At 36.7% G+C, this 25478-nt stretch overlaps 1 protein-coding gene across 8 annotated transcripts in view; it reads left to right on the top strand.

Moving 5' to 3' along the window:
* LOC102220646 (glutamate receptor ionotropic, NMDA 1) overlaps positions 1 to 25478 on the top strand; it is a 56271-nt gene that overhangs the window by 5546 nt on the left and 25247 nt on the right. For 5 of the 8 annotated variants that reach the window (XM_023338831.1, XM_023338828.1, XM_023338827.1 and 2 more), the window contains exons 3-14: positions 250 to 426; positions 5321 to 5383; positions 6215 to 6312; positions 7780 to 7901; positions 9110 to 9284; positions 11487 to 11631; positions 17197 to 17283; positions 18514 to 18649; positions 19275 to 19402; positions 21860 to 22024; positions 22904 to 23022; positions 23351 to 23463. In XM_023338831.1, coding sequence (XP_023194599.1) covers positions 250 to 426; positions 5321 to 5383; positions 6215 to 6312; positions 7780 to 7901; positions 9110 to 9284; positions 11487 to 11631; positions 17197 to 17283; positions 18514 to 18649; positions 19275 to 19402; positions 21860 to 22024; positions 22904 to 23022; positions 23351 to 23463 — 1528 coding nt within the window. The remainder of the gene's footprint in view (positions 1 to 249; positions 427 to 5320; positions 5384 to 6214; positions 6313 to 7779; positions 7902 to 9109; positions 9285 to 11486; positions 11632 to 17196; positions 17284 to 18513; positions 18650 to 19274; positions 19403 to 21859; positions 22025 to 22903; positions 23023 to 23350; positions 23464 to 25478) is intronic. The other 3 variants (XM_023338832.1, XM_023338830.1, XM_023338829.1) reach the window with 1 other exon arrangement.

Raw genomic sequence — 25478 nt, 5'->3', positions numbered from 1 at the left:
TTAAAAGTAATAAAAAATAGTTTTAAAATCTGAAATATTAGAATTGCATATAACTTTTCAGAGACAAAGCTTACCAGCAACAGAACTGCAGCTTCTTTTTTGATTCGTAATGATTGTTTGGAGATAGAGCATCCTCCCGCTGTTGCAGGGATTGAAATTAATCTCTTAACAGATGGTAAATTATTATGTTTTCTTTTTTGTGAAGTTTTCCCTTCCTCACCGGTCCGTTTCCCTCTCGGTTCTCCTCAGAGCATCCACCTGTCCTTCCTGCGGACGGTCCCGCCGTACTCCCACCAAGCTCACGTTTGGTTCGACCTGATGCGCGAGTTCAACTGGAACCACATCATCCTGATCGTCAGCGACGACCACGAGGGCCGGGCGGCTCAGAAGAGGCTGGAGACGCTGCTGGAGGAGCGAGAGACGAAGGTGAGACGCCGGGGCGCTGCGACCCGCCCTCATCTCCTCCCTCCACCTTTAGGGAGTGTGTGAGCACGAGTGTGTGCGAGTGTTTTTCGGAGATCTTCTGTGTACCTAGCTGTTTCCCTCTCTGTTGTCTGAGCACATCTCTTTCTCACCATTGTGTAAACATTGGCTAACATTCCCAGAGACATCAACAGCGTCTAATGTGGTCTAATCTGACAGAAGTTTGTATGTTTATTTGCTCATCTTCACGTTGCTTTTCGCCACAGTCCAAATTATCTTGTGTCTATCCACACTGGGAGCCAAATAGTGGACTTTAACATGGGTCTCTGCAAACCATCGCAGAAAAACAAAATGGTTCCAGGGTTTTTTTTACTGTAGAAACTTTGGCATGTTTTGTCACGTTACAGATGCAAATTTTAATGTTTTTCCTTTAGCAGAAGGAAATTTATTTATTTAGTTTTTGTTTTACTTGCAAAATTTTACATAAGAAAGTGAAAAAAATAAATTTGCGTTGCACATCATCCTGAACATCCTCTCAGGGAAATAAGGCAGTGGCAGCATCATGCTGTGGGGATGATTTCCTACAGAAAAGACAGGGAAACTGTTTAGAGTTTATGGACATTTTTTATAGGGAAATTGCACAAGAAGCTGCAAAAAGATTAGAAAATTAAAAATATAAACATTCAGACAGAAAAATAAATAGATTTTTTATTGTTGGCTTAACATAATATTTTAATAAAAACACATTTAAAAAGTAATCCAACCAAAAAGTAATTTTAAATTAAATTAAATCTTTTATACAGCACATTTGAACCCTAGAAAGGTTCTCAAATACAATTAACATTAATAATAACTCAGTAAGTTAACCTTAGTTTTGTTTATTTTATACATATTTTAATACTTTTTCATCTTTGTTTGAACCTACATAAATCAGTGTTGTTACTGAATTTATGGTATTATGGTTATTTTACTGATTACTTGGTTTAAAAAGTAGTTGGATTACAAGTTACTTTATTAGTTACATCACATCTGTCTCACCAACGGTCACTTTACTGGAGGTGAGTTTTTAACAATGTCAGAAATGTTCCTCCTGACATTACAAAACTGTTTTCTGACAAAAATGTGCATTTTTTATTTAAAAATTAAATAAAAATGTATCTTTTTTGACTTCACATAGCATAAATTTATGCTTTTATTTAAAGAAAAACACAATTTTGGCACCAAATTCCATCTTTTATTGTTTGTGTTGGGAAACCTCCTGCATTAGTTGCAGCTTTCTGCTTCTCTACCTGCTGGAAATTTCTCTTTAATCGTGTTTTTTAAGCTAAATAAAACTTCGTCACCAGCACAGAATGTAAAGTGAACCTGAATGTTTTCATGTTTAGCTGAAACAAACTGAAAATAGTGACGTATTTTCAGAGAAAACATTTCTCTCTTGTTGTTTACGTTTGTGTTGTTGACTCCTGAAGGCAGCTAATAAATCGTTTTGCAAAGAAAAATGACAAAACTAAACCTGAGTTATTTTATAAGTTATTTTAATAGTTCTGAATCAATTAATTGTGATTATATTGAAGTAGTTGTCAACTTATTTAGTAATCTATTAATCGTGAATTGGAGCATACAGACTAAAAAAAGCCATTTGTTGAAAAAACTGTGTTCATAGCAATAATTAAGCCAAACTGCTAAAATGTTTACACATTTTGCATTTAAAATAAAAACACTTTTATTGTGAATTTGTTTTACTCAAAACTCAAGTGAATTTTAGCTTCACCCAGTTCATCTAAAGGAATTATATATTTTTGTATTTTAGGTAATAAAATGTTTATTTTATCATTAAAAAGGAACCGAATGATTTGCTTACTTGCATCTTTTAATGCAAATAATCAATCCAAAATAAAACTCATTCAAGTTTGCATTTGTGACATGAGAAAAAGTAAAAGTGGATCATGTTGCTAAATGTTTTTGTAAGCTGAATTCAGAGTTAGAACGTAACAAAGTTTCCCCAGTTAGGTAGAAACACAATTAGGATGAAAAGAAAAACTGAACCTGAACTCGATCCATTTAACAGGAGGTAATCTCTGTGGGACGGGTTTTCGCTCCTCTCGGGGCGACTTTCTGCTGTAATTGTGTGCTGGAGTGAAATGAGTCCCGATTCGGAGGCTTAATTAAATCAGAAGCTGCAGAGATTCAGAATATGACATCCACCCGAGGCTGTTTGCCCAAGTTGAAGCGAAAGCTGCTCCGATTGCTGGGATCAGCGCGAGCCGCCAACAGGAAAACACTTCAGAAGAAAAAAAAAATCACGCCGCCATTTACTCAGCTCAAATCATTTAGCCCAGAGTCGCATCCTGCATTTACGGAGAAAAAACAGACAATTAAAAGCTTGTGATGAGGATCCAGGAAGCTGCTTTTATGCACGGTGCAGTTTGGATGTCAAAATGAGCCCATCTGTGCTCTCCATCTAACGCCGCCGCTCGTTTCCCTGTGAGACGCCAGTCAGGAGTGGATATTTATACACAACTGCTGTTTAGCCAGTTTAACGTCTAGCTGCTGTGGAAATACATCCGAGTTCAGGAAGCGATTATTGTACCGAAAGCTCAGAGTGGACCGGAAGAAGACTGAAAATCCACACAAATAGACAAGAACAGAGAGAAAATTGATTCTAGGACTAATTGTGTGTTTACTGTACGCGTCACTGGGTTCAGTTCTGTCAATAAACGAATAAAAACGACACGTTGTGTTTCTAATTCCCACACAACCTGCAGCTGAAGCCACATATTTACACACACCGAATAAAACTGACAAAACCTTTAACCCAAGTCATGCAGTACAAAAGACAGCCATCTATGGAGCTAAATTGGTGCCACAAAGTTTGTTCAAGAGAAAAAAGTAAGATTTGAGATGAAAAAGAATCAAAAACTGAAAAACAAAACTCAAACCTTGAATCTGAACATTTTCTTTTTCTGTTTCAAATCTTTACTTTCACTTTAAATGTTTTTTTTAATTTCCCATTTAAATTAAAATTAAAAATTTCTTTAAAACTTTTTTCCAATTTTGAATCTTTTATTTTCATTTTCAAAATAATTTTTCAGTTTCAAATCTTTTTTTTTCCAGTTTCTATTTCCTGCAAATTTTTTTACTTTTTTAGCTCAAAAATTGTCCCGTTTTTCTAAAAATTTAAAAATGTCTGAGATTTTTCTCAGACATTTTTAACTTCTCCTATTCAGTAATTTTCAAGTTTTTCCTAAAAAAATAATCTGAGATTAATCTCAAACTTTCTGAGATTTGTCTCACAAATTAGCAAATTTTCAAACTCAGAAATTTCCATATTTAAAAAAATAATAATCTGAGTTTTTTTGGCAAAAATTTACTCCTTTTTCTGTCTAAACTGTAATAATGCTGCAGAATAAAATATCCCTTCACTATAAGGTTTTTTGTGTCAATAAGTCTAAAGGACTCTGCATACTTTTCAAAAATACAGTGTTTTGAATTTTATAAAAGTAGATCTTTGCTTCTTTACAAAAACGAACTGATGCAACATTCTGTAAAAAGAGAGAACAGCCTGGGTCGAGAGCTGGAGGCAAGCTGGAGAAGCTGTAAATTATTAAAGCACAAACTGCTGAGAAAAGACACAAAGTGCCAGGTTTCTTCTGCCTTTTAAAGACCCGCCATGTAATTTTGATGCGGCGCCACTTAAGGAGGAAAAAAAGAGCATAAAGAACGTAAAGAGGAATTTATTTTGGGCGCCTTGATGAACAGAAATGAGCAGAAAAAACAAAAACTTCTGTTGTAGGAGGAAATGCTTGGCTTGTTCGTTAAAACCCAAACTCGATAGTTCAAGAAATTTCTCAAGAGTGAAAAAGTATTTGGTAAAAATGTTACTCAAGTACTGAGTAACTGATAAAAACATTAATATGTAAAAATGACATCAACAGACTCACCAAAATATAAAGTTATGAGGAGATTTTGGTATTTTTAACATCAAAATTAAAATAATTCATACATAGATGGCAGATTATTTCACTTATACTAGCACATTTTTCCCAGTGAAATAATCCACCAGTGGAATTAAAACATTTTCATTAATTTTAAGGAATTTTTGTTAAAACAAGCCTCTATTTGTTGCTGAAAAGATATTTGTAAGTTAGTTTTGTCTTATTTCAAGTGTGCTAACAAACATGCAGTGGAAACTAGACCAGAAACACTTGGTGAGATTCTGTCTTTTTGTAGCGTGGGCACTGTGCCGTTACCTGGCAACGCCAGTCAGCCCAGGCCCGTTGCCTAGCAACGCCAACGGAACTCCAGCAGTTTGGCCAGCCGCTTTAAAATGGCTGCTGGTAAAGACAAGAGTTTTGTTGTTTACTGCAGAAATGTAGTGAACATGTTTTCTCTACTTTTTGTAGAGTGTACTTATATTATTAGAAAATAAGTGAAATGCAGTTTGGAAAGCTGAAATATTACTTGTTGGTTAGTTTTGTCTTTTGTCAAGACGTTTGACCTAGAGACCAGACCAAAAATACTCGGTAAGATTTTCTGTTTTTTGACTGTAACTTGACAATCGGGAGGTTTTTGAAACGGCTGGTTGTCTTTTTTTAGTTCTTGAACTGTTTTTAGAGTCAGATGAGACCCAAGTGGAAGCACAAAAACATTAAAATTAGATTTTAAAATGTTCCAGTTACGTCAGGAAGCGCAATAAACCTTCCTGATCTTTACTTCCCAGCACATTTCAGTCATTTCTGATTCCTGTGGCGATGTTCTTTGCAAGCCCCAATGTTAAAGCTCCCAATTTGAAGCAGAAAAGTGGAGATTTGTTGGAATGCTTTACTGCCCTCCATTTTCAACTGTTTATAATATTTTTCTGTGTCTGCATATTTTCTCTGTGCACATTACTCATCAGAATAAAAAAAGGAACTATGAAAACCTCGACCAACTGTCCTATGACAACAAGCGAGGACCTAAGGTATATTTGCATGGTCAATGCACGCCGCCCACCAACTTTCCAAACGTAGCAACTAGAAACCAGCCCAAACCAGTCACCAGCCGACCCAGAAATGCCCCCTCTCTCTTGGTAGCACGTCTTTTCTTTGATTTTTTACTTTCAGACATTTCCCTATAATTTAAAAAAAAAAAAAAGAATGATTTTGGTATGAAAAAAAAAATAGATTTTTTTCGGTTGTTCCAGAAAAAAAAAAAGAAGAAGAGAACAGAGCCCCGCTTTTCTCATTTTAATTTTTTTTTTCCGTCAATGAAGGAATGCATGTTCTTAAAAACACACACACACACACACACACACACACGCATACGAAAAAAAGAAAACAGTTTGCAAGCTCATTCCTTTGTGGAGGACCGGTAGTTTGGGACTCAGACTTCCCAGAAGCTACTTCCTCCCTTTCCGTAGCACCTCCCTGGTTTCAGCAGTTTTAATTTTTTTAATTTGATTTATTTATCTTTTCGGAGGGAGAACGCCCCCCTCACTCCCCTCCTCACCTGTTTTTAGTTACTGGTTGCATTGACCTTCTTCTCCCCCTCTACCTAACACATGCACGTTCTTCTTTGGAGCCTTGATATAACCCTCAGTTTGCATGCAGACAAATGCAAAAGTTTTTTTCCCCTTCAAGCTTTTTCTTTTTTTAGTTCAGCCGGTTCCCCTGGATCGCTTTCCTTTTTAATCTCTGTCTCTCGTTTTTTCAAACCAAATTGGCCACGCTCGTACCACGCAGGTAAAGCGGCAGCATGGTGTCTGTGCTCGGGAAAAGTAGCTGGCTTGACCTTTCTTCTGCCCCAACCGCAGGCAGAGAAAGTCCTACAGTTCAGTCAGGAGACAAACTTAACCGCGCTGCTGCTGGAGGCTAAAGAGCTGGAGGCCCGAGTCGTCATCCTGTCCGCCAGGTGAGGCGACCTTTCACCTTTCTGCCCGGTTCAGCAGGTAAAGAAGCTGCATGGTCAGCAGAGATAAATATACAAAGTCTTTAATATATATATATATTATATTTAATATATCTTTAATATAGTGCTCACATTTTGTAGAACCACAAATATAAATGCAGTGTTTGGTAGTAATTAGTTGCATTTACTTGAGTAACTTTTTGAAACTTTTAGGAGTATTTTTACTACACTGTACGTTGAGTGATTTTATTATGAAGTATTTCTGCTCTTACTTAAGTAAAATTTCTGGATTTTCTTCCCACTGAATAAAAATCAAACATGTTTTAACCAAAAATCCACCAGACACAGACACAAACCTGGAGTTTTTGTTAAAGTTTTTTATTGAAAGAAACTGATTTGGAAAAAAATATTTTGCCTGATTTTGTTATTTCTTGTTACTTATATGAATTATTGTCATTTTGGTTCTTAAAATACCAAACTTTCACTTAACTTTATATTTTGGTCCATTTAATGATGTAATTTTTAAATATTAAATGATTGATAATTTTATCAATTACTTTTTTACTCTTATTTGAGTACAAACATTTTATAGACAGAGTTGGGTAATAACTAGTTACATTGACTTGAGTAACATTTTGGAAGAAAAATTACTTTTTACCTTTACTTGAGTAATTTTATTGTAAAGTATTTCTACTCTTATTTGAGTAAATTTCTGGATTTTCTTCCCACTGAATGAAAATCAAACACGTTTTAACCAAAAATCCACCAGACACAGACACAAACCTGGAGTTTTTGTTAAAGTTTATAAGTGTTTTATCGAAAGAAACTGATTCGGAAACATTTTCTTTTGTCTGATTTTGTTATTTTTTTGGAACTTATATAAATTATTGTCATTTTCACTCTTAAAATACCAAAATTTCCACTGAACTTTACATTTTAGTCCGTCTGATGTTGTAATTTTTAAATATTAAATGATTGATAATTTCAGTAGACTTTTACCAAACACTTTTTTACTCTTACTTGAGTAATTTCTTGGACCTCAATATCCGGGCAGCAGAAATGTCCTGGGTGACAGAATCAGTTGTTAGCAAGCACTGATAGTCCACCTCCTTTGCTTTTGCTACTCTTTAAATCTCAGAGAAATGTTGGTCTCCTTTTCAGCTCTTCTGGGATTTGTCGTAGTTCAGGTGATATTCCAGCTTTTGAGATGCTAATCAGCTGCTTCCGGTTGTAAAAACAAGCTTGTTGCCATGGCAACGCACCATAAAAATCCAAAAAGAGAGAGGAGAAAACGCTTCCAGCTGCACAGCATCCAAAAAGCAGACAAATGTGGCAACAGAAAATGAGTTACACAAAAGGTCCAGCAGGTTCGCGTCCTGTAATCTGTAATTTTACATAACGAGGGTTTAAAGTCCCAACAAACGGAAGCAGTGTAATATTTTAACAATGTTTTTGTTTTTTTATCTCCAGCGAGGACGATGCTGCCGCCGTGTACAAGGCGGCCCGCTTCCTCAACATGACCGGCTCGGGCTACGTGTGGCTGGTGGGGGAGCGGGAGATGTCCGGTAAAGCTCTGAGCGAGGCGCCTGATGGTACGTTTGGTCCAGAAACTCGCCCCGACGTTTGGTCCAGAATCAAACAGAAACACACAAAGGATCCCAGAGATTAGCTAGTAATTATTAGATTAATACCAGAACACCTACATGTTGTGCTAAACTCTTCAACCTTCTGTGTTGAAGGATTAAATAGACCCAAACACTCAGAACTGAAGTAATTTAGTTGGTTTTTTTAATTTAAAGGTGACCTATTATGCTTCCGTGAACAGGTTGGGTGGTTTTAGGGTCTCTTGTCACTTTAAATCCAAATAATCTGCTGCTTATTTGGATTTATTTTGAAACACTTGTCTTTTCCAGCAGCCATTTTACAGTGCTAAAACCAGTTGACCAAGCGTGGTGGAACTCAGCTTCAGTTGCTAGGTAACGGGCGGAATTCGGCTGGGGTTGCTAGGTAACGGTGTAGTGCCCGTCGAATGTGACTCAGCAATTGGGAGGTTTTTGAAATGGCTCATTTTTCAGACACCAAAAAACAACTGGGTGTTTTTTAAGCTCTTGGGCTGTTTTTTAAAAAATAGCAGAAACTCAAATAAAAGTATAAAAACATGCAAAAGTGAAATTTGCATAGTAGGTCCCCTTTGATGTAAAACATTAGCGTCTTTAAAAAATGCTAATTGTATTTTTGTTTAAATAGCACACAATATTCTCTTTTACATGTTAACATACTTAAGGCTTTTGCATGTAAAGATAATAAATGAATCCAGATTTATCCATACTAACATGGTTTACCATTCCTTAGCTAGCATATGTGCGTAACATTAGCATAATTTATAATTAGCTTACATCATGCTAGCGTTATATTTTTTTATTGATTTTAACCTTACAGGAGTAGCAAACTTAAAATAAATTGGTAGATATTTAATGTTTAAGGAGCAATATAATTTTAATTATTTAAAAATAAAACATCGGCTGATAAAAACTAAATTTACAGGAAACAAATTAAGTTTGATATCTTATATTTCCCCAACAGTGACAGCAGTCAACAGGAGGAAGATTTTAATTGGCGTACGAACTATAACAACAATCTCCATGTGTAATGTCATTTAGTTTGTATTATTCAATGGTACTTTAAAAAAAAATGTTATGATGCTAGTCTGATGTTCTTGGGGGCCCCCTGGTGGTGTGGGGGTCCTAAGTGGATTTTTTTGCTCCTGTTGGTGACGGTTTTTGTTTCCGTCGGGTCTCAGGACTGATCGCCCTCCAGCTCATCAATGGGAAGAACGAATCGGCCCACATCACCGACGCCGTGGCGGTGGTGGCCCAGTCCATCCAGGAGCTGTTTGAGAAGGAGAACATCACAGAACCACCGAAAGGCTGCGTGGGCAACACCAACATCTGGAAGACGGGGCCTCTTTTTAAGCGGTGCGCTCCCCACAAATCACTCAACATTCACAAATTTTCCTCTGATTTTCACCAATCATTGCAACTTTTCTGTAAATCTGACCAATCACTGGAACTCGGATGGATTTCGACCAATCCAGCCAAGTTTAACTTCCTGTTTCACAACGTGTGTCGAACGGCGAACCTGCTGGCTCAGGGTTGTTCAAAGTGTGGCCCGGGGGCCATTTGTGGTGCTTGAAATAATTTTGATCGGCCCGATGACCACAAGTCAGAAATGGTAAAATTTTCACCAACAAAATAGAAAACAAATTTGGAAATTTTCTTTTTTTTAAGGATTTATAGACTTTATGAAAATGTTCTTTATTTTAAAGCAGGTAAAAATAAAAATCACAAATTACAAATGTTTGCTTTTTAAATTTAATGATAAAAAGTTTGGACACCACTGAGTTAGTTGAAAGTCTGTGTGACGCTTAATGGTAACATTTACATTTTTTAAATTGTTTTTGCAAAAACCATTATTTCACTTATAACAAGACTTTTTTCCTCACGTTGTAAGTTAATTTATCTACCAATTAAACTGGTAATTTTTCATCAATATTCAGGAATTATTGAATTAAAACAAGACTCTGTATCTTGCTAAAAGTTAATTTTACGTTAGTTTTGTCTAACATATTTGAACGTAAAATTAGACCAAAATTACTTGGTGAGATTTTGTATTTTTGCAGTGTAAACAATTTTGTTAATTGTCACCATTACTCATCAAAATGTTGGTCAATGTTTCATTTATTATGGTTCAAAAACAAATCAAAACAGGTGGATTTAGTCTGGATTTAAAGGAATTCAGTGTTTCAGTTGTTCTGCAGTTTTCTTTATTTGAGGTGCTGTTTCAATAAGATACTTGAAAATGTGATTTGCTACGTAATTGTAAACTACATGGGAATCCTATCTGTTTTTTTGGGAACTTGACTTTTTCGATGGGAAAGTAAAGCTTAAAAATAATGAGAAACTTTGACAAAGTTTTTGTGAAAAGTTGCCGCAAAATGAGTCGTTTTATTCCACAACAAATAACAAAAAGGCTGAGTGACATCCTGGAGGGACTGGATAGGTGCTGCAATGCAATTAGCATAAAGCTGGTTGTTTGTCATATGACTATTAAATAAATAACTACAAACCTGCAAGAGGAAACTGTTGAGGTGTCTATCAGACAACCTAATGCTCATTTCAAATGAAAACAGATATTTACTCATCGTGGTTTGATCATTTCTTCAGGCCAGCTGACTTGCTGTGTGTTTTTCATGCTTTCTTTTCTGAACATATGCCTGAAAATGCAGAGAATGTCCTTTACCATCAGCTTTAGCCCAGTTCAGGTTCTGCATCCTGCAGATGGAGCTGACCTAGTTACAAGAGGCTTCGCTGCTGCGTCACTGAAGAAAACGCAGTTTTTATGAAAACTGATGCAGCTGCAAACAGTCGAGCCTTTTTTCTGTCATGATAATCACATTGTCCGGTAGAAATGTGTCAATTTGCTGCGTTTGACAGCCAGACGGAGCTGAAAGGAAATAATTCATATTAAATGATGAATTATGAAATAATTCATCATTTTAGGTCACGCTAAAAATTGCTTTAAAAAAGTATGAGAATAAAGTCATAAAATTACAAGAAGAAAGTTGAAGTATTCAGAGAATAATCATAATATTGACTTTATTCTCAAAATAATTTGATTTATTCTCAAAATGTGACATTATTTTCATGTTATTTTGACTTTATTCTCATAATTTTCTGACTTTATTCTTATAATATCATGATTATTTTCTTGAAATTTGTCTTTATTCTCATCATTCTATGACTTTCTTCTCATAACCTTATATTATTTCCGTCTTAGGATTTTATCTCGCAAAATCAAATTTCTCTTCTCAAAATATGTATTTATTTTCATAATATTGTGATTTATCCTGAAAATTTGACTTTATTCTCATATTATTTTGACTTTATCCTAGTAATTTTATGACTTTTTTCAAAATTTGATTTTCTTCTTGTAACTTTACAACATTATTCCCATAATACTATAATTTTATCTATATGACGTTTTCTTCTCAAAATATGACTTTATTCTAATTTTATTTTGACTTTATCTTTTATTTATTTTTCTTAGAATGTCTCTACTGTAATTAATCGCAATGCAAACACATATTTATACATAAATAATTGTATTTTTTTCCACAGAGTGCTGATGTCGTCCAAATATCCGGAGGGTCTGACTGGACGCGTCGAGTTCAACGACGACGGAGACAGGAAATACGCCCACTACACCATCCTCAACTACCAGAAGTCTCGCCTGGTTCAAGTCGGCATTTACAACGGCACACAGGTAACGCTTATTAAAACTCAAATTAGTATTTTGTTTCTTTTTGATGGTTATTTGGTTTGAATTAAATCCAGTCTGGATACATAATCAGTTTGAGCATCACAATGTCATCAGCAAATGGGATGTTTAGACGTGTTTTTCACTACAGTGGGCTACAAATGCATATAAACTAAACGATTAATCGCCATTAATCTGTTATTGAAATACTCTTCAACTAATTGATAAATTGCTAACTTGTGTAAACAGATTCATAAAAAGACCATTTTATGAAAGAACTAGAAAAACAAAATTTCTGAAGAAATTTAGCCGGGGCCTGCCAAGGCGCGCCCGTCTGGTTTGTGCCCGGCGTCGTCACGCTACAAATTGGCATCGACGCTAAAGGATGCTGCAATGTAATCAAGTTCAGATTTCTTTAGCCGAAATCTCTTTGCTTCCTTGTCTTTCGTTAGGCGATGAAATACGTTCATGTTTGGTTCGGTTCAGTTCTACTCTAGTGGGCAGACTGTACCGCAGCTGCTGCGCTACAGATATTTCTCCGCTGATTTTCAGTAAAACTCTACAACGGAGAACCTGGAGGTTCTGGTTCGGATGAACAAAATAAACCCAGATATTTTATGTTTTATTATTTGAAATTATTGATAGGCCAAGCATAATGAAAAAAAACTCAGATCATGAAGTTATTTTATGTAATTCAAACAAAAATTATAATTTACATCATACCAAGCTAATATTATGTAGTTCTGCTGTTTTTCACTGTCGGCACAAGACGGCAGCTGAGAGTATCTGTATCCGAAGCAACTGATTCAGTGAAGTAGCTTAATATGCTAGTTCCGGTTATTTGTGGCAATTTCTGCAAGTCACAATAGCTCTAGGTTGAGGTAAAACAAAATTGCCTTATTTCAGCTGATCAGATTGATGTTAACAGAGATTTTGTAGCCTAACTGGTTTCACGAAAGCCAGTTAGCAAAGTGCTAACATGTGAACAAATTGTGGTTCCATCAAGCTAGCAGCTACGCTATCAGAGCCACAACAAAATATCCCACAGCAGTCAAACTTTTAAAATCGATCACATTTCTTAAAGAACACATTACATTTAACAACTGTAAGCAGTTCTAATAATATAGTAATGAAATTAAATAGTATATTTTATGGACATAACACAAACACTTCTTACCTTAACCAAACAGTCGGAAGCAGAAAGCTCTTCTTCTTCTTTTTGTTTTTAATGGCGGTTGGCAAGCAACTTAATGGTGTGCATTACCGCCACCTACTGGTATGGAGTGTGGATCAGGGCGCAACTTAAAAAAAAAAAACACTAAATCCTTTCTATCAGTTTAGTTTTCTTAAGAAATTTTATGAAATAACATAAATATTCATGGGGCGTGCTGTGGTGGCGCAGGGGGTTAGCACGCCCCACGTTTCAGTTAACCGCTCCCCAATCTAAAGTCTTACATATAATCCTGTTACCTTCAAACATGTAATAACCGCTTTATTTATTTTGTGTTTAATTAATATCTTATTAAGTTTAAATGTCTCTATATCATATTTCCTAATTTATTGTACTTGCTTTATATTTTCCACAATTAATTATTACATGTTCTACTGTTTCCATATCCATACCACACTCACATCTACCTGTTGGATGTTTACCAATCAAATTTAAAGTTTTGTTTAATCCAGTATATCCAAGGCACAATCTTTTTTTTTTTCATACTTGCTCTTTTCGCTTTTCAGACTTACAATACTTCATTTGAGCCAGCTGGGGGAGACAATTCTCTGTTTTAGCCAGTAGGGTATTAGGGTTTTCAATGGATTTTCCCCATTGAATTATAATGGGGTTTTTTTCGTAGTTTTTTGCGAATTATGTCGCCATGTTCATCCCGAATCCCACCAAAAGTAATAGCTGGAATGGCGTGAATTTTCTGCAGGTTTTGATACCTCTTTTGTAGGTGTGCACGCAGCGGTATGAGCCGCATTAACGGTTACGGATGAAAAATAAAGAATTATAACTAGAAAATTTCGGAAGAAATTTAGGCGGGGCCTGCCAAGGCGCGGCCGTGGGGTTTGGGCCCGGCGTCGTCACGCCACAAATCGGCGTCGACGCTAAAGAACGCCGTGACGTAATCAGTGGCACGCGGAGAACCGCAAGAACGTTAAGTGAGGCGGACGTGCACCATTCGGTACGATTTAAAATGTTGTCAAGGCTTTTATTTTGGAAGTTTTGTTAAACTTCATTTCAAAGGGCCAAACTAATCCCATGCGTAATAGTCCTTGGGTTAAAATAGTTATATAATGCTCAAAACACAAGTAGCTGATGTAAAAAAATGCAAGGCTTTTATTTTGAAATTTTCAGTATGCTTCATTTTTAAGTTCCGAACTAATACCACGTGTAAGAGTGCTTTGGATGAAAAAGTCAAAAAAAGCCAAAAAGAGCTATTACCTCATGTAAAAATATTCAAGGCTTTTATTTTGAAATTATTATTATGCTCCATTTTAAAGTTCCAAACTAATCCCATGTGTAACAGTGCTTTGGATGAAAAAGTCATATACGGCCAAAAAAAGCAATTACATGATGTAAAAATATTCAAGGCTTTTATTTTGAAATTTTCAGTATGCTTCATTTCAGAGGGCCAAACTAATACCACGTGTAACAGTGCTTTGGATGAAAAAGTCATATACGGCCAAAAAGAGCAATTACGTCATGTAAAATATTCAAGGCTTTTATTTTGAAATTTTCAGTATGCTTAATTTTAAAGTTCCAAACTAATCCCATGTGTAACAGTGCTTTGGATGGAAAAGTCAGATAAAGCCAAAAAGAGCAATTACATGATGTAAAAATATTCAGGGCTTTTATTTTGAAATTATTATTATGCTCCATTTTAAAGTTCCAAACTAATCCCATGTGTAACAGTGCTTTGGATGAAAAAGTCATATACGGCCAAAAACAGCAATTACCTGATGTAAAAATATTCAAGGCTTTTATTTTGAAATTATTATTATGCTCCATTTTAAAGTTCCGAACTAATCCCATGTGTAACATTGCTTTGGATGAAAAAGTCATATACGGCCAAAAAGAGCAATTACGTCATGTAAAATATTCAAGGCTTTTATTTTGAAATTTTCAGTATGCTTAATTTTAAAGTTTAAAACTAATCCCATGTGTAACAGTTACTGAGTTAAATCAGTTATATACAGCCGATAGCAGCAGGTAGTTCTAAAGGCCAGTTCTCAGTCCTGATCTGTTTCAACTGAGGGTAGATAGAACTACAGTGATGCGTTTTTGTAGTCCTAATGAGCAGCCAATAGCCTCTTGAGTTCCGTTGCTATGGTAAATAATGGTCTCAGCAGGTGTGAGCTGTGAGCTCTGAGCTCTCAAACACACAAGTGTGTTTGAGCAAACACACTTTACTGAAAAAAAGCATTGGAAACAAATCCTTCTTGTTCGGGAACCGTAATACATATTCGAAAAGCGTTTCGAGCGTATGACAGTTCAATGTGTCTTCTGCGATAGTCCCGAGATTCATATCTGTACCTCACTCAGAGCATTTACAGTGATGAGAGAAAGAAATGTTGTGCCCAGATATGAACCGAGATGGGCTGTCACTCTAATTTGAAGAAAAATGAGAAACTTTGGGTCGCTTAGAGGCAAATTGTGGACAAACCGTAACTGGTATCGACGAGCCGTCTTCACTTTCGAAGAGATCACAGACGTATCTACAAAATGAAATTTGAATGGCATTTCTAGGTGAATTTGTGACGACACAGCAAATCCTCAAAAATAGGGTATTTCTAGGATTTTTCCCATTGAGTTATAATGGGGTTTTTTTCGTAGTTTTTTGCGAATTATGTCGCCACGTTAAGCCCAAATCCCACCAGAAGTAATAGCTCCAATGGCGTGAATTTTCTGCACGTTTTGATACCTCATTTGTAGGTGTGCACCCAGCGGTATGAGCCGCATTAACGGTTACGGAAGAAAAATAAAGAATAAAGAGACGCCTTGTTGGGTGTAGAGTAATAGGTTCCTGCCATTGCTTTGCATGGCAGGCCCCAATAATAATAATAATAAAGAAACTTTTCTTGGGAGAATAGCAATAGGTTCCTGCCATTGCTTTGCATGGCAGGCCCCAATAACATATTTAGAGCCGTAATTAAGCCAAAACTGGACAAAAATATAAATATTTAGCTTTTAAAATGTGGGAAAACCTTCTTTGTTTGTACACAGAACTCCTCAAGTTTTAGCTTTCCTGGTTTAAATTTATAAAATAAATCTGTTGAGAGTCTTCTGCTATCCAATTCTTACTCAATTAATAGAAAAAGCAATCAACAGATCAGTCCTACACATTGATAATCAATCAGAAAAGCTGAACTTTCCACATGTTGATGTCAGGATAATTTTTACTTTAATTCACTGCATTTTAGGCAATAAAATGTTTTTTTTTTTTTGTTTTTTTTACTCGTATTTTTTGTCCTGTATGTTTAATATTACATAAAACAAATTTACACTGCAAAAACACAAAATCCAACACAGTATTTTTGGTCTAATTTCTAGTGCAAATATCTTAGTTCACTTGAAATAGGAAAAAAATAACTTACAAGTAACTTTTCATCAAGATATAAAAGCTTGTTTTAAGTCAATAATTTCTTGATATTGATTTTAAAAAGTGCTAATTTTACTGGCAGATTATTTAATTTGTAATAACATATTCTTCCCATTTTATAAGTGAAATAATCCGCCAGTGGAACTGGAACTTTTTAGGAGTTATTTACTTAAGTCAAGCTGCTATTTTTTGCTAAAAAGTTACTTGTAAGTTAGTTTTGTTTTATTTTAAGTGAACTAAGATATTAGCACTAGAAACTAGACAAAACTACTTGGTAAGATTGTGTGTTTTTGCAGTGTCAGGGTTTCCCTCAGTGTATTATAAGCCTGGCGGACCACCAGGCTTTACTTGTGACCCAACCAGGCTTAGCGTTATTAGCTATTTTTTTTAAGTCTCTTTAAAAATTTTGCATTTTTTAAGGCTTTATAGTTGGTGTTCAGGTGTTAATCTTCCAATCTTTCAATAACACATAATTATCAAGTGATATTTTCAAATTTCCTGTCAACTTTAATCATTTTTTAACTCAAAAACACGACTGCCTTAGCGACCAACCACCGGGCTTAGCAAGTTTTCTGGGGGAAACCTTGAGTGTAATATTGTATTAAATAAGTAAAATCAGCAGAATATGCTAATGTTTTTATCTGATTAATCAATTAACCATCAGAATAAAATTGTAATGGATTACTAAAGTATTCTGCAGTGCAGCACCAACATAAACATCTTACAAGATGTTAGTTTTGTTCCTTGTGTCGCCTGGAAGCTTTTAAAAGAAGAAAACCCGCCTGGACGGCGCGGATCGGGTTGCATGTTGGTGAGTTGCTGCAGGTGTAACACAGAGCAGAGGTGAAGGCAATAAAAACAGAGCCGCTCTGACTCATTAGTGATGCTCACCTGCAGTGTTTGGAGTCTCGTCAGCAGCATGCCTTCTGTCAGCGCTAACGCCGCCGCCGCGTGTCTGGCGTCGCTGCAGGTGGTGATGAACAATCAGCGCAAGATCATCTGGCCTGGAGGCGAGACGGAGAAACCGCAGGGCTTCCAGATGTCTACCCGATTAAAGGTGGGCGGACTCGGACACGGCACACACGTCCATTCGATGTCCTCACACCACAGGAGCTGCGCTGCACTGCAAAAACACAACATTTACCAAGAATTATTGGTCTATTTTCTACTGCAAATATCCTAGTACACTTGAAAAAACTGCTTAGAAGTAACTTTTCAACAAAATATAGGAGCTTGTTTTAAGTGAACTATTCCTTAATATGGAGGAAAAAGTTTCTAGTTTCACTGGCAGATTATTTCACTTACACCATGGAAAAATATTTTACCTTGTTAAACAGTAAAACTAGAACTTTTTCATCAATATTAGCCAATTATTGAATTAAAATTAGTTCCTATATCTTGCTGAAAAGTTACTTCTGGGCAGGTTTTGTCTTATTTCAGGTGCACTAAGACACGTGCAGTAGAAACTAGACAAAAAATACTTGGCAAATGTTGTGTTTCTGCATTGTGGATACTCTGCGGTTACCTAGCAACGCCACCCAAGTCCAGCCCTGTTGCCTGGCAACCTAAGCGGAACACCAGCACCATCGGTCAGCTACTCCTGAAATAGTTTTCAGCTGTTTGAAAACCAAAAAATCCTTATTTTTTGTGCGATATTTGATCTTTTTAGTTACTTTTCAGTGGATTCAACTAAAGAGACGCACAGATTTATCTTTTCTGATGAATTGTCCTGTTTTGACTCAAATGGTGTACACTGCAAAAACACAAAATCTTACCAAATATTTTTGGTCTAGTTTCTACTGCGAGTATCTTAGTAAACTTGAAGATATTTTAACTTAATATATGGGGAAACTTCTTGTTCCACTGCTAGATATTCTACCGATCACTAGTATTTTTTAATCAGTATTAGGGAATTATTTATGTAAAACAAGCTCATGTATTTAACTGAACAGTTGTCAGTCAGTTTTGTATTATTTCAAGTTGACAAAGTTATTTGCGCTAGAAATGAGTCAAAAATATTTGGTAAGATTGGGTTTTTGCAGTGTAAGATTTATCCATCTGTTTTTAAAATGTATTATCTACTGCAGGTTTTCAGCTCTTTGAAGGAAACTAAATCCTTTTTCTTTCCCTTCAGATTTGATCTGTGGATTTAACTAACAAGATGCTGACAGATTATCCTCTTTTGCTAAATTGTCATTTTGCTTAAATGCTCTATGCCTCAAGTTTAGGAGTCTTTTTAATGCTTTTTAACGATTGCAGTTTAATCCGAACTGTATACCTGCTGCAGATTGTGACGATTCACCAGGAGCCGTTTGTGTATGTGAAACCGACGATGCAAGACGGGACCTGCAACGAGGAAAAGGCATTAAATGGAGTGATTATAAAGAAGGTTATCTGTACCGGGCCCAACGAGACCATCCCAGGTAAAACAACAGACGCATTTCTCATTTGGCCACATATGCAGTAAGTTAGAATATTATTCAAAGGTTAAATTAGTTCAGTAAGCAGTAAATTAGTTGGTTACGTAGTTTCATTACCTACAGAGGGATTTATTTCAAATATTTATTCAACACAATCTGGACCAGCAGACAATCACTGACACCTTCTACAAAGTGGATAAGCCACAAGATGAAAAATGGGAAATTTAGTGGAAGAAAAAAATGTGCTAGAGCAAAAAAATCAACAAACAGGGAAAACTGCACCCTCAGTAGGAATGTGAAGCGGTTCAGTCAAAAAGATACGGGGTAAACTACTGAGAATATTGAAAACGGTACGACATCATGTCATCTGGTTGAGATTTCTTTAACAAAAATATATTTTTTTATTTTCATTACCTGTAAATCATCAACATTAAAGCTTAAGTTGGAATATTTCACTCCAAAAATAATGAATCAATGTAACATATGAGTTCATTCTGAAATAAATTCACTTTAGATTAAAATGCAGCTTCTGTTCTGACGTAGCTCTTCAAAAGTCTCTTCAGCCTTTATATTTATATTAAAACCAGTAAATGTGACGTCCAGCATGAATGTTGGTGGTTTTTTCCAGGGCGTCCCATCGTGCCGCAGTGCTGCTACGGCTTCTGTGTCGACCTGCTGATCAAACTGGCCATGACCATGAACTTCACCTACGAGGTCCACCTGGTGGCTGACGGGAAGTTTGGAACCCAAGAGCGGGTGAAATAAAAACACATTTCATACAACAACAAAAAATAATTCACTAATTTGGAATTTTTTTGTAGAGCATCTATAAAATATTTGAAAGAAAATGCATCTTGTGAAGCTGTTGGCTGGGCGTTTGCAAAGCAGCCAATCCAGGAGCAGCATTCATTTTCCTCCTCTCTGATTGGCTGAGAGCAGATAAGGAGTACCATAGATGCTAGATTCTGTTGTAATGCTAAATAATATGTGCATATTAACACATATTAACATATATTTCTGTTGTTTGAATTATCGAATAAGAGTTTTTAAAAGGACTCAAGTATTCATAATTTTTGTTATTTGTAGGCGGTTGTGGTCCTGAACCCCCACAAATAAATCTGTAACTTAGTTAGAAAAGGGAATAATTCATCTTTTGTTAATTACTAAATGTTTTGTAGGAAGTATCACATCAAACATCCAAGAAAAATGAATAAAACAAACGAAAAAACAATCCAACTCAGATAAGGGGGACATATTATGCAAAATTATCATTTTGGACGTTTTGGTACTAATGTTTGGATTCATTCTGCTTCTAGAAACAAACCAAGCACTTAAAAAACAACAACAAAAAAACACCTCGCTGATTTTTTAGCAATATGTTAATGTTTTTTGGTGTCTAGAAAATGAGCCATTTCAAGAAACTCCAGAACGTTAAGCCTCAACCTGCCGTTCCACTGTTGCCTAGCAACCACATGTGAGCTCCAGCCCGTTACCTAGCAACCCAAGCTGAGTTCCATCTAGTTTGGTCACCTGGTTTTACCGCTGTATGCGCTGCACAATGGCTGCTGGAAAAGACGAGTGTTGTGTTGTTGACTTGCCATCCGGAAACCACTTGTTGGTTGTGCAGGAGGTTCTTCTAATGCTTTTCAAAGATGTACGGCTGTGTAATCGGGCACCTGTTTGCAGCCATTTTCATGTGCGAGTGTAAACGTTGAGTTGATGGCCAGCAGCAGCTTGTTTGGATTGGAAATGACAAGACGCCATAAAACAGATAAAATCTATATTAAAAAAAGATTTTCTGCAACAAATGTAACAAACATGTATCTATAGACCATAGATCTATCCTAAACTGTTCAAGGAAGCATAATAGCTCACCTTTTGTTTTCTAATTATTGTAGACAATTTAAGCATAAAGTAAAAGAAGAATAGCGAGCACCCTGTGGTTGTTCAATGCATCGTTTTAAATGTTTTAGGTCAGTTTTTGGTTAATACTTTTATGGGAAGCTCTGCAGGAGTCCACTTTTCATCTGGGTTGAGGTTACTGCAGAGATCCGTAGAGGAGAAGAGGAGGAAACTGGCTGGACCAAAAATAACCTCTGTCCTTATTCATAATACATCAAAGTAGGGTATCCCACTGTAGCGCTGCAGCAGACATAAAACACAAAGAGCAGCACAAACAAAATCATAATTTACTTCATTCGTATGAATATAGATCATTTTTAGCCAATAAGTTCAATAATTTTCATTCTGATTATTAATACTTTGTTTACAGAAGCTTTTATTTATTGTTCTTGGTGTCATGTTTTATTTGTAATCTTTATTTAGTGTTCTATACAAATTTAGAGTTTACTGGTCAAAATACTAACAAAATACAGCTCTGGTAAATATTAAGAGACCACTTAAAATGATCAGTTTCTCCAATTTTAATTTTGTTTAGGTTTATGTTTGAGTGAAATGAACATTGTTCTGTTACTCTATGAACTACTGACAACAAACTTCCAAGCAAATTGTTTACAGAAAATCAGAAAAGATGCAGTTCTTTCAGTCCTCAAATAATGCAAAGAAAACAAGGTCATAAACAACAATACTAATTTAACTCAGAAATCAATATTTGGAGGAATAACCAGGAGGTTTTCAATGGGGCTCAGTGCAGAGCTCTCTCAATTCTGTTCCCCAGAGCTGAATATCTTGAAAATGGTGTCAAAACAACAATAATTACCAGGATGATTTATCTGTTTCTGTCTTGCATTTCTTCTTTAACTTCTGCCATGCAGACACTCAGACTCTGTAAAAAAACAACATATTTAGTTACTGGATGAATTATTGAGGGAGCATGGGGCCTTAAAGTGGTTTGGCTGCCAACAATCAGTACTTATAGCTGGGAAGATCATGGCTGTCAGCCAGGATGTTTTGTCGTAAGGAGTTTGTCTTCATGCTTCGGTCGCTCCTGTTGTGTTTTCCGCAGCGTCGTGTCAGATTAGCACACAGAGTTTCTGGGTTAATGCTACTTTTTCTAACACTGGAAAGTGCTGAGAAGGACGCAAAGCTCACTACTACATTAAAAAAGCTGTGGAGATGCAAACGATGCTCTTGCAGTTTGCGCCCTGCAACGTGAACCGCCTCAAACCAGTTTGATGTCTGACGCCTCTGTGTGTGCAGACTAGCGCTCCTACGCACTGCAGGGTTATTGATGCCTTTGCTTTTGTACTTCAGGTGAACAACAGCAACAAGAAGGAGTGGAACGGCATGATGGGAGAGCTGCTGGGTGGGCTGGCTGACATGATTGTGGCCCCGCTGACCATAAACAACGAGCGTGCCCAGTACATAGAGTTCTCTAAACCCTTTAAATATCAAGGCCTCACTATCCTAGTCAAAAAGGTGAGAGACACACACATGGTCCTTTTGCCCAGCTATTTATTACTAGAAGTCCTACTATGTTAAATTTTACTTTTTTTATTATTCTGTACATTATTTCAGCTGTTACAGTTCCCACCATTATCTAGCTAACAGCTGGCCAGATGCTAGCTAACAGTGAGGTCAAATTTTAATGAACAGCAGTTGAGAGAAACACTGTCAGCTTCTCAAAGTTAGGCTAACAGATGCTCTGTGTGGCTAACAGCTCCTATGAATCAAGCTGAGTCAACTTAATGGCTGCTCAGAGTGTAGTTAGCTAGCTGCTAGCTCTGAGTCGAGCTAGCAGCTAGTCGGAGCCAACTTAACAAAATTTAGTTTAGATAACAGCTGCTCAAACTCAAGCTAACAGCTACTTAAAGTCAAGCTAACAGCTGCTCAAAGTCAAGCTAACAGCTACTTAAAGTCAAGCTAACAGCTACTTAAAGTCAAGCTAACAGCTGCTTAAAGTCAAGCTAATGTGCTCAGAGTTGATTTAACAGCTATTTATAGTTATTGTAAGCTAAAAACTACCTAGTCAGAGTAACATCATGAAATCAGATCAAGAACCGTTTAGAAATCTAATTTATTAGAAATCTAATTTATTAGATTTCTAAACGGTTACCTAGCAACTTATAACATGGAAATTGTTTCCATGTTATAAGTATCTAAGATAAAAATCTAGTAAGTGGACTAATTCCTGTATTCAGATCTCATCATCATTTCTGTGTTGTACAGTTTTGTTGCTGTTTTGCCTCCACTGTTGCTGTTTAACGTATTTTGCAACAAACCGGATGCGACCTCTGCTGTCCGCCTATCATTCTGATGTAATCGACTGATAACCTAATATACTGTATGTGTTTTTAGGAAATTCCTCGAAGTACGCTGGACTCATTTATGCAGCCGTTCCAGAGTACGCTGTGGCTGCTGGTGGGTCTTTCGGTGCATGTGGTGGCGGTGATGCTTTACCTTCTAGACCGGTTCAGGTACAAGAAGGGCGTGTTTGTCCATATGTGTGTTTGTATACACAGTGTGTGTATGTTTATATGCACTCCTCAGCACTGCAGATCTTCCCTCAGTGTGGATGAGATGGCAGACAGAGGTGAAGATTGCCTCCGACCATCCCACTGCTCTGTCCCCGTGCTACAGTCTTTAGCCTTTTTCCTTTCCTCCGACAGCTAATCTCTGTCTTGCTTCGCTCACTCATGTTCAGTTCCCTCCTTCTCCTGGGAAAATGCTGGGATTCATTCCCCTGTGTGTCCTCAAAGAAATCTCATTTTGTCCTCTGCAACCCTCCCGATTTCTTCCCTCTAGTCCATTTGGAAGATTTAAAGTAAACAGTGAGGAAGAAGAAGAAGATGCCCTCACCTTGTCATCTGCCATGTGGTTCTCCTGGGGAGTGTTGCTGAACTCTGGAATTGGAGAAGGTCAGACTTAACAACTTATTTGCTTATCTAACTGGGTTATTTTCACTGCAAAACCACAAAATGTTACCAAGTGTGTTTTAACCAGCTCGTCAAACTGCTGGAGTTCCCCTTGGGTTGCTAGGTAACGGAACTGGACTCCACTGGCGTTGCTAGGTAACGGCGCATTTCCCACACTACAAAAACACAAAACCTGACCAAGCATTTTTGGTCGAGTTTCTAGTGCAAGTATCTTAGTGCATTTGAAATAAGACAAAACTAACTTACAAGTGACGTGTCAGCAAACTTGTTTTAAGTCAATAATCCTTTAGCGTTGATGAAAAAGTTCTAGTTCCACTTATAACATGAGATTTTTTCCATGTTATAAGTGAAATAAAATGGAACTAATACATCAAGAGCAAAGTGTCAAACTCAAGGCCCGCGGGCCAAATCCGGCCCCCCATAAAGCTTTATGTGGCCCAGAGGAATTCATAAATAGAGCCTTAAAAATAACTGTTGTATGCTTAAATAGTGTTTTATTAATCAAATGAAAGCAGTTTTAAACAGAAGAGGACACCAGAAAATAACTTTAACTTTTTTAAGATCAAAAGTCAGAATCTGTGAGATATAAAACATTCTGAGAAAAAAGCAAAAGTCCTGGGAAAAAATCAATTCTGAGATAAAACGGTCAAAATTCTGAGAAAATGTCAGAATTCTGAGAAAAAAACATCCAAAATGTTCTGACATTTTAGAATTAGAATTTTCACTTTTGATTTGAGAAAATTAAAGCCAGAGTGATTTTTATTTTCCAGTGGTCATAATCTTCTTCTATAGTTTTCACACCAAATTCCATCAGTGTGGCATGAAGTTCACGGCTGTTTACCTTTAAGAAGTTCTCATTGAGTGCAGAGGCGGCTCTTTATTCATATTTTAGAAGTTTGTTAACACATTTTAAGGACGTTCATGATCTCGATACGATCCAAAATGAAAGGCGTCCCTGATCTCGACTTACTTTAACCAGCTCTAGCAGCTCTGAAAGTTGCCTGGCTTCACTCCTCTTCATTTGAATAGATCACAACTCCAATTAAAAGGGGAAATCTTCTTAATCAGAAATTAATATCCAGTGTGTTATAAAGTTTAACTTTTATCAGATGATAGAAAGTTCTCTGTGGGCTGAAGGCAGCTTTGGTCTGTTTGCTCTCTGCTGGACAGGCAGACAATGCTGCCTTTCATTGGTAAAGGCTTCTGGGATGCCTGGAGGTTCCTCACTTTGGATTCTTGACAGGGTGAAGAAAATCACCCAGGAAGCTGCAGCTTCCAGGCGTCGCCATGGTGACAGAATCAGTCAAAAACAAGAGGGCTACCGGGAAAATACAACCAATCTGCCGACAACAAATACTGAATCCATCTGTTTGTTCCAAGAACAGACAAACTAAGCCACCAATCAGTCGAGCTAAAGGCAAATCCGACGTTTATGCATAATTCACTATTTCACCTTTTAATACTTTTATTTTAGTCTCAACTGCTTCTAAAAACAGTCTAAGCATAAAACAAAAACATCACCCAGTCGCTTTTTGTCAATAAGTTGAAGTAAAAATGAGCCGTTTCAAAAACCCCTTATTGTTAAGTTGCAATCGACAGACACTGCTCCGTTACCTAGCAACCCCGGCCAAGTCCAGCCCGTTACCTAGCAACCCAAGCTGAGCTCCAGCACGTTTGGTCAGCTGGTTTTACCGCTGTACAATGGCTGCTAGAAAAGACAAGTGTTTTGTTATTGACTCACCATCCAAAAACCACTTGCTGGATTCTTGTTGGTTGTGCAGAAGGCTCCACCTCTGCTTCTCAAAGATCTACGTTTGTATAATTGTGGATCTGCTTGCAGCCATTTTCACATGCAAGTGTAAAGATTCACTAAAGGGGCGTGGCCAGCAACAGCTTAAAACAGCTAAAATCTTATTATCTAAGACTGATTTTATGCATAAAATTTAATAAGCATGTTTTGTATAGGCCATAGATCTTTCCTAACCTGTTCTAGGAAG

The sequence above is a fragment of the Xiphophorus maculatus genome, chromosome 8 (assembly GCF_002775205.1).
Source record: "Xiphophorus maculatus strain JP 163 A chromosome 8, X_maculatus-5.0-male, whole genome shotgun sequence".
In the NCBI taxonomy this organism is placed as follows: Eukaryota; Metazoa; Chordata; class Actinopteri; order Cyprinodontiformes; family Poeciliidae; genus Xiphophorus; species Xiphophorus maculatus.
The sequence above is the reverse complement of the archived record's forward strand: the minus strand, read 5'-3'. Positions and strand labels throughout refer to the sequence as shown.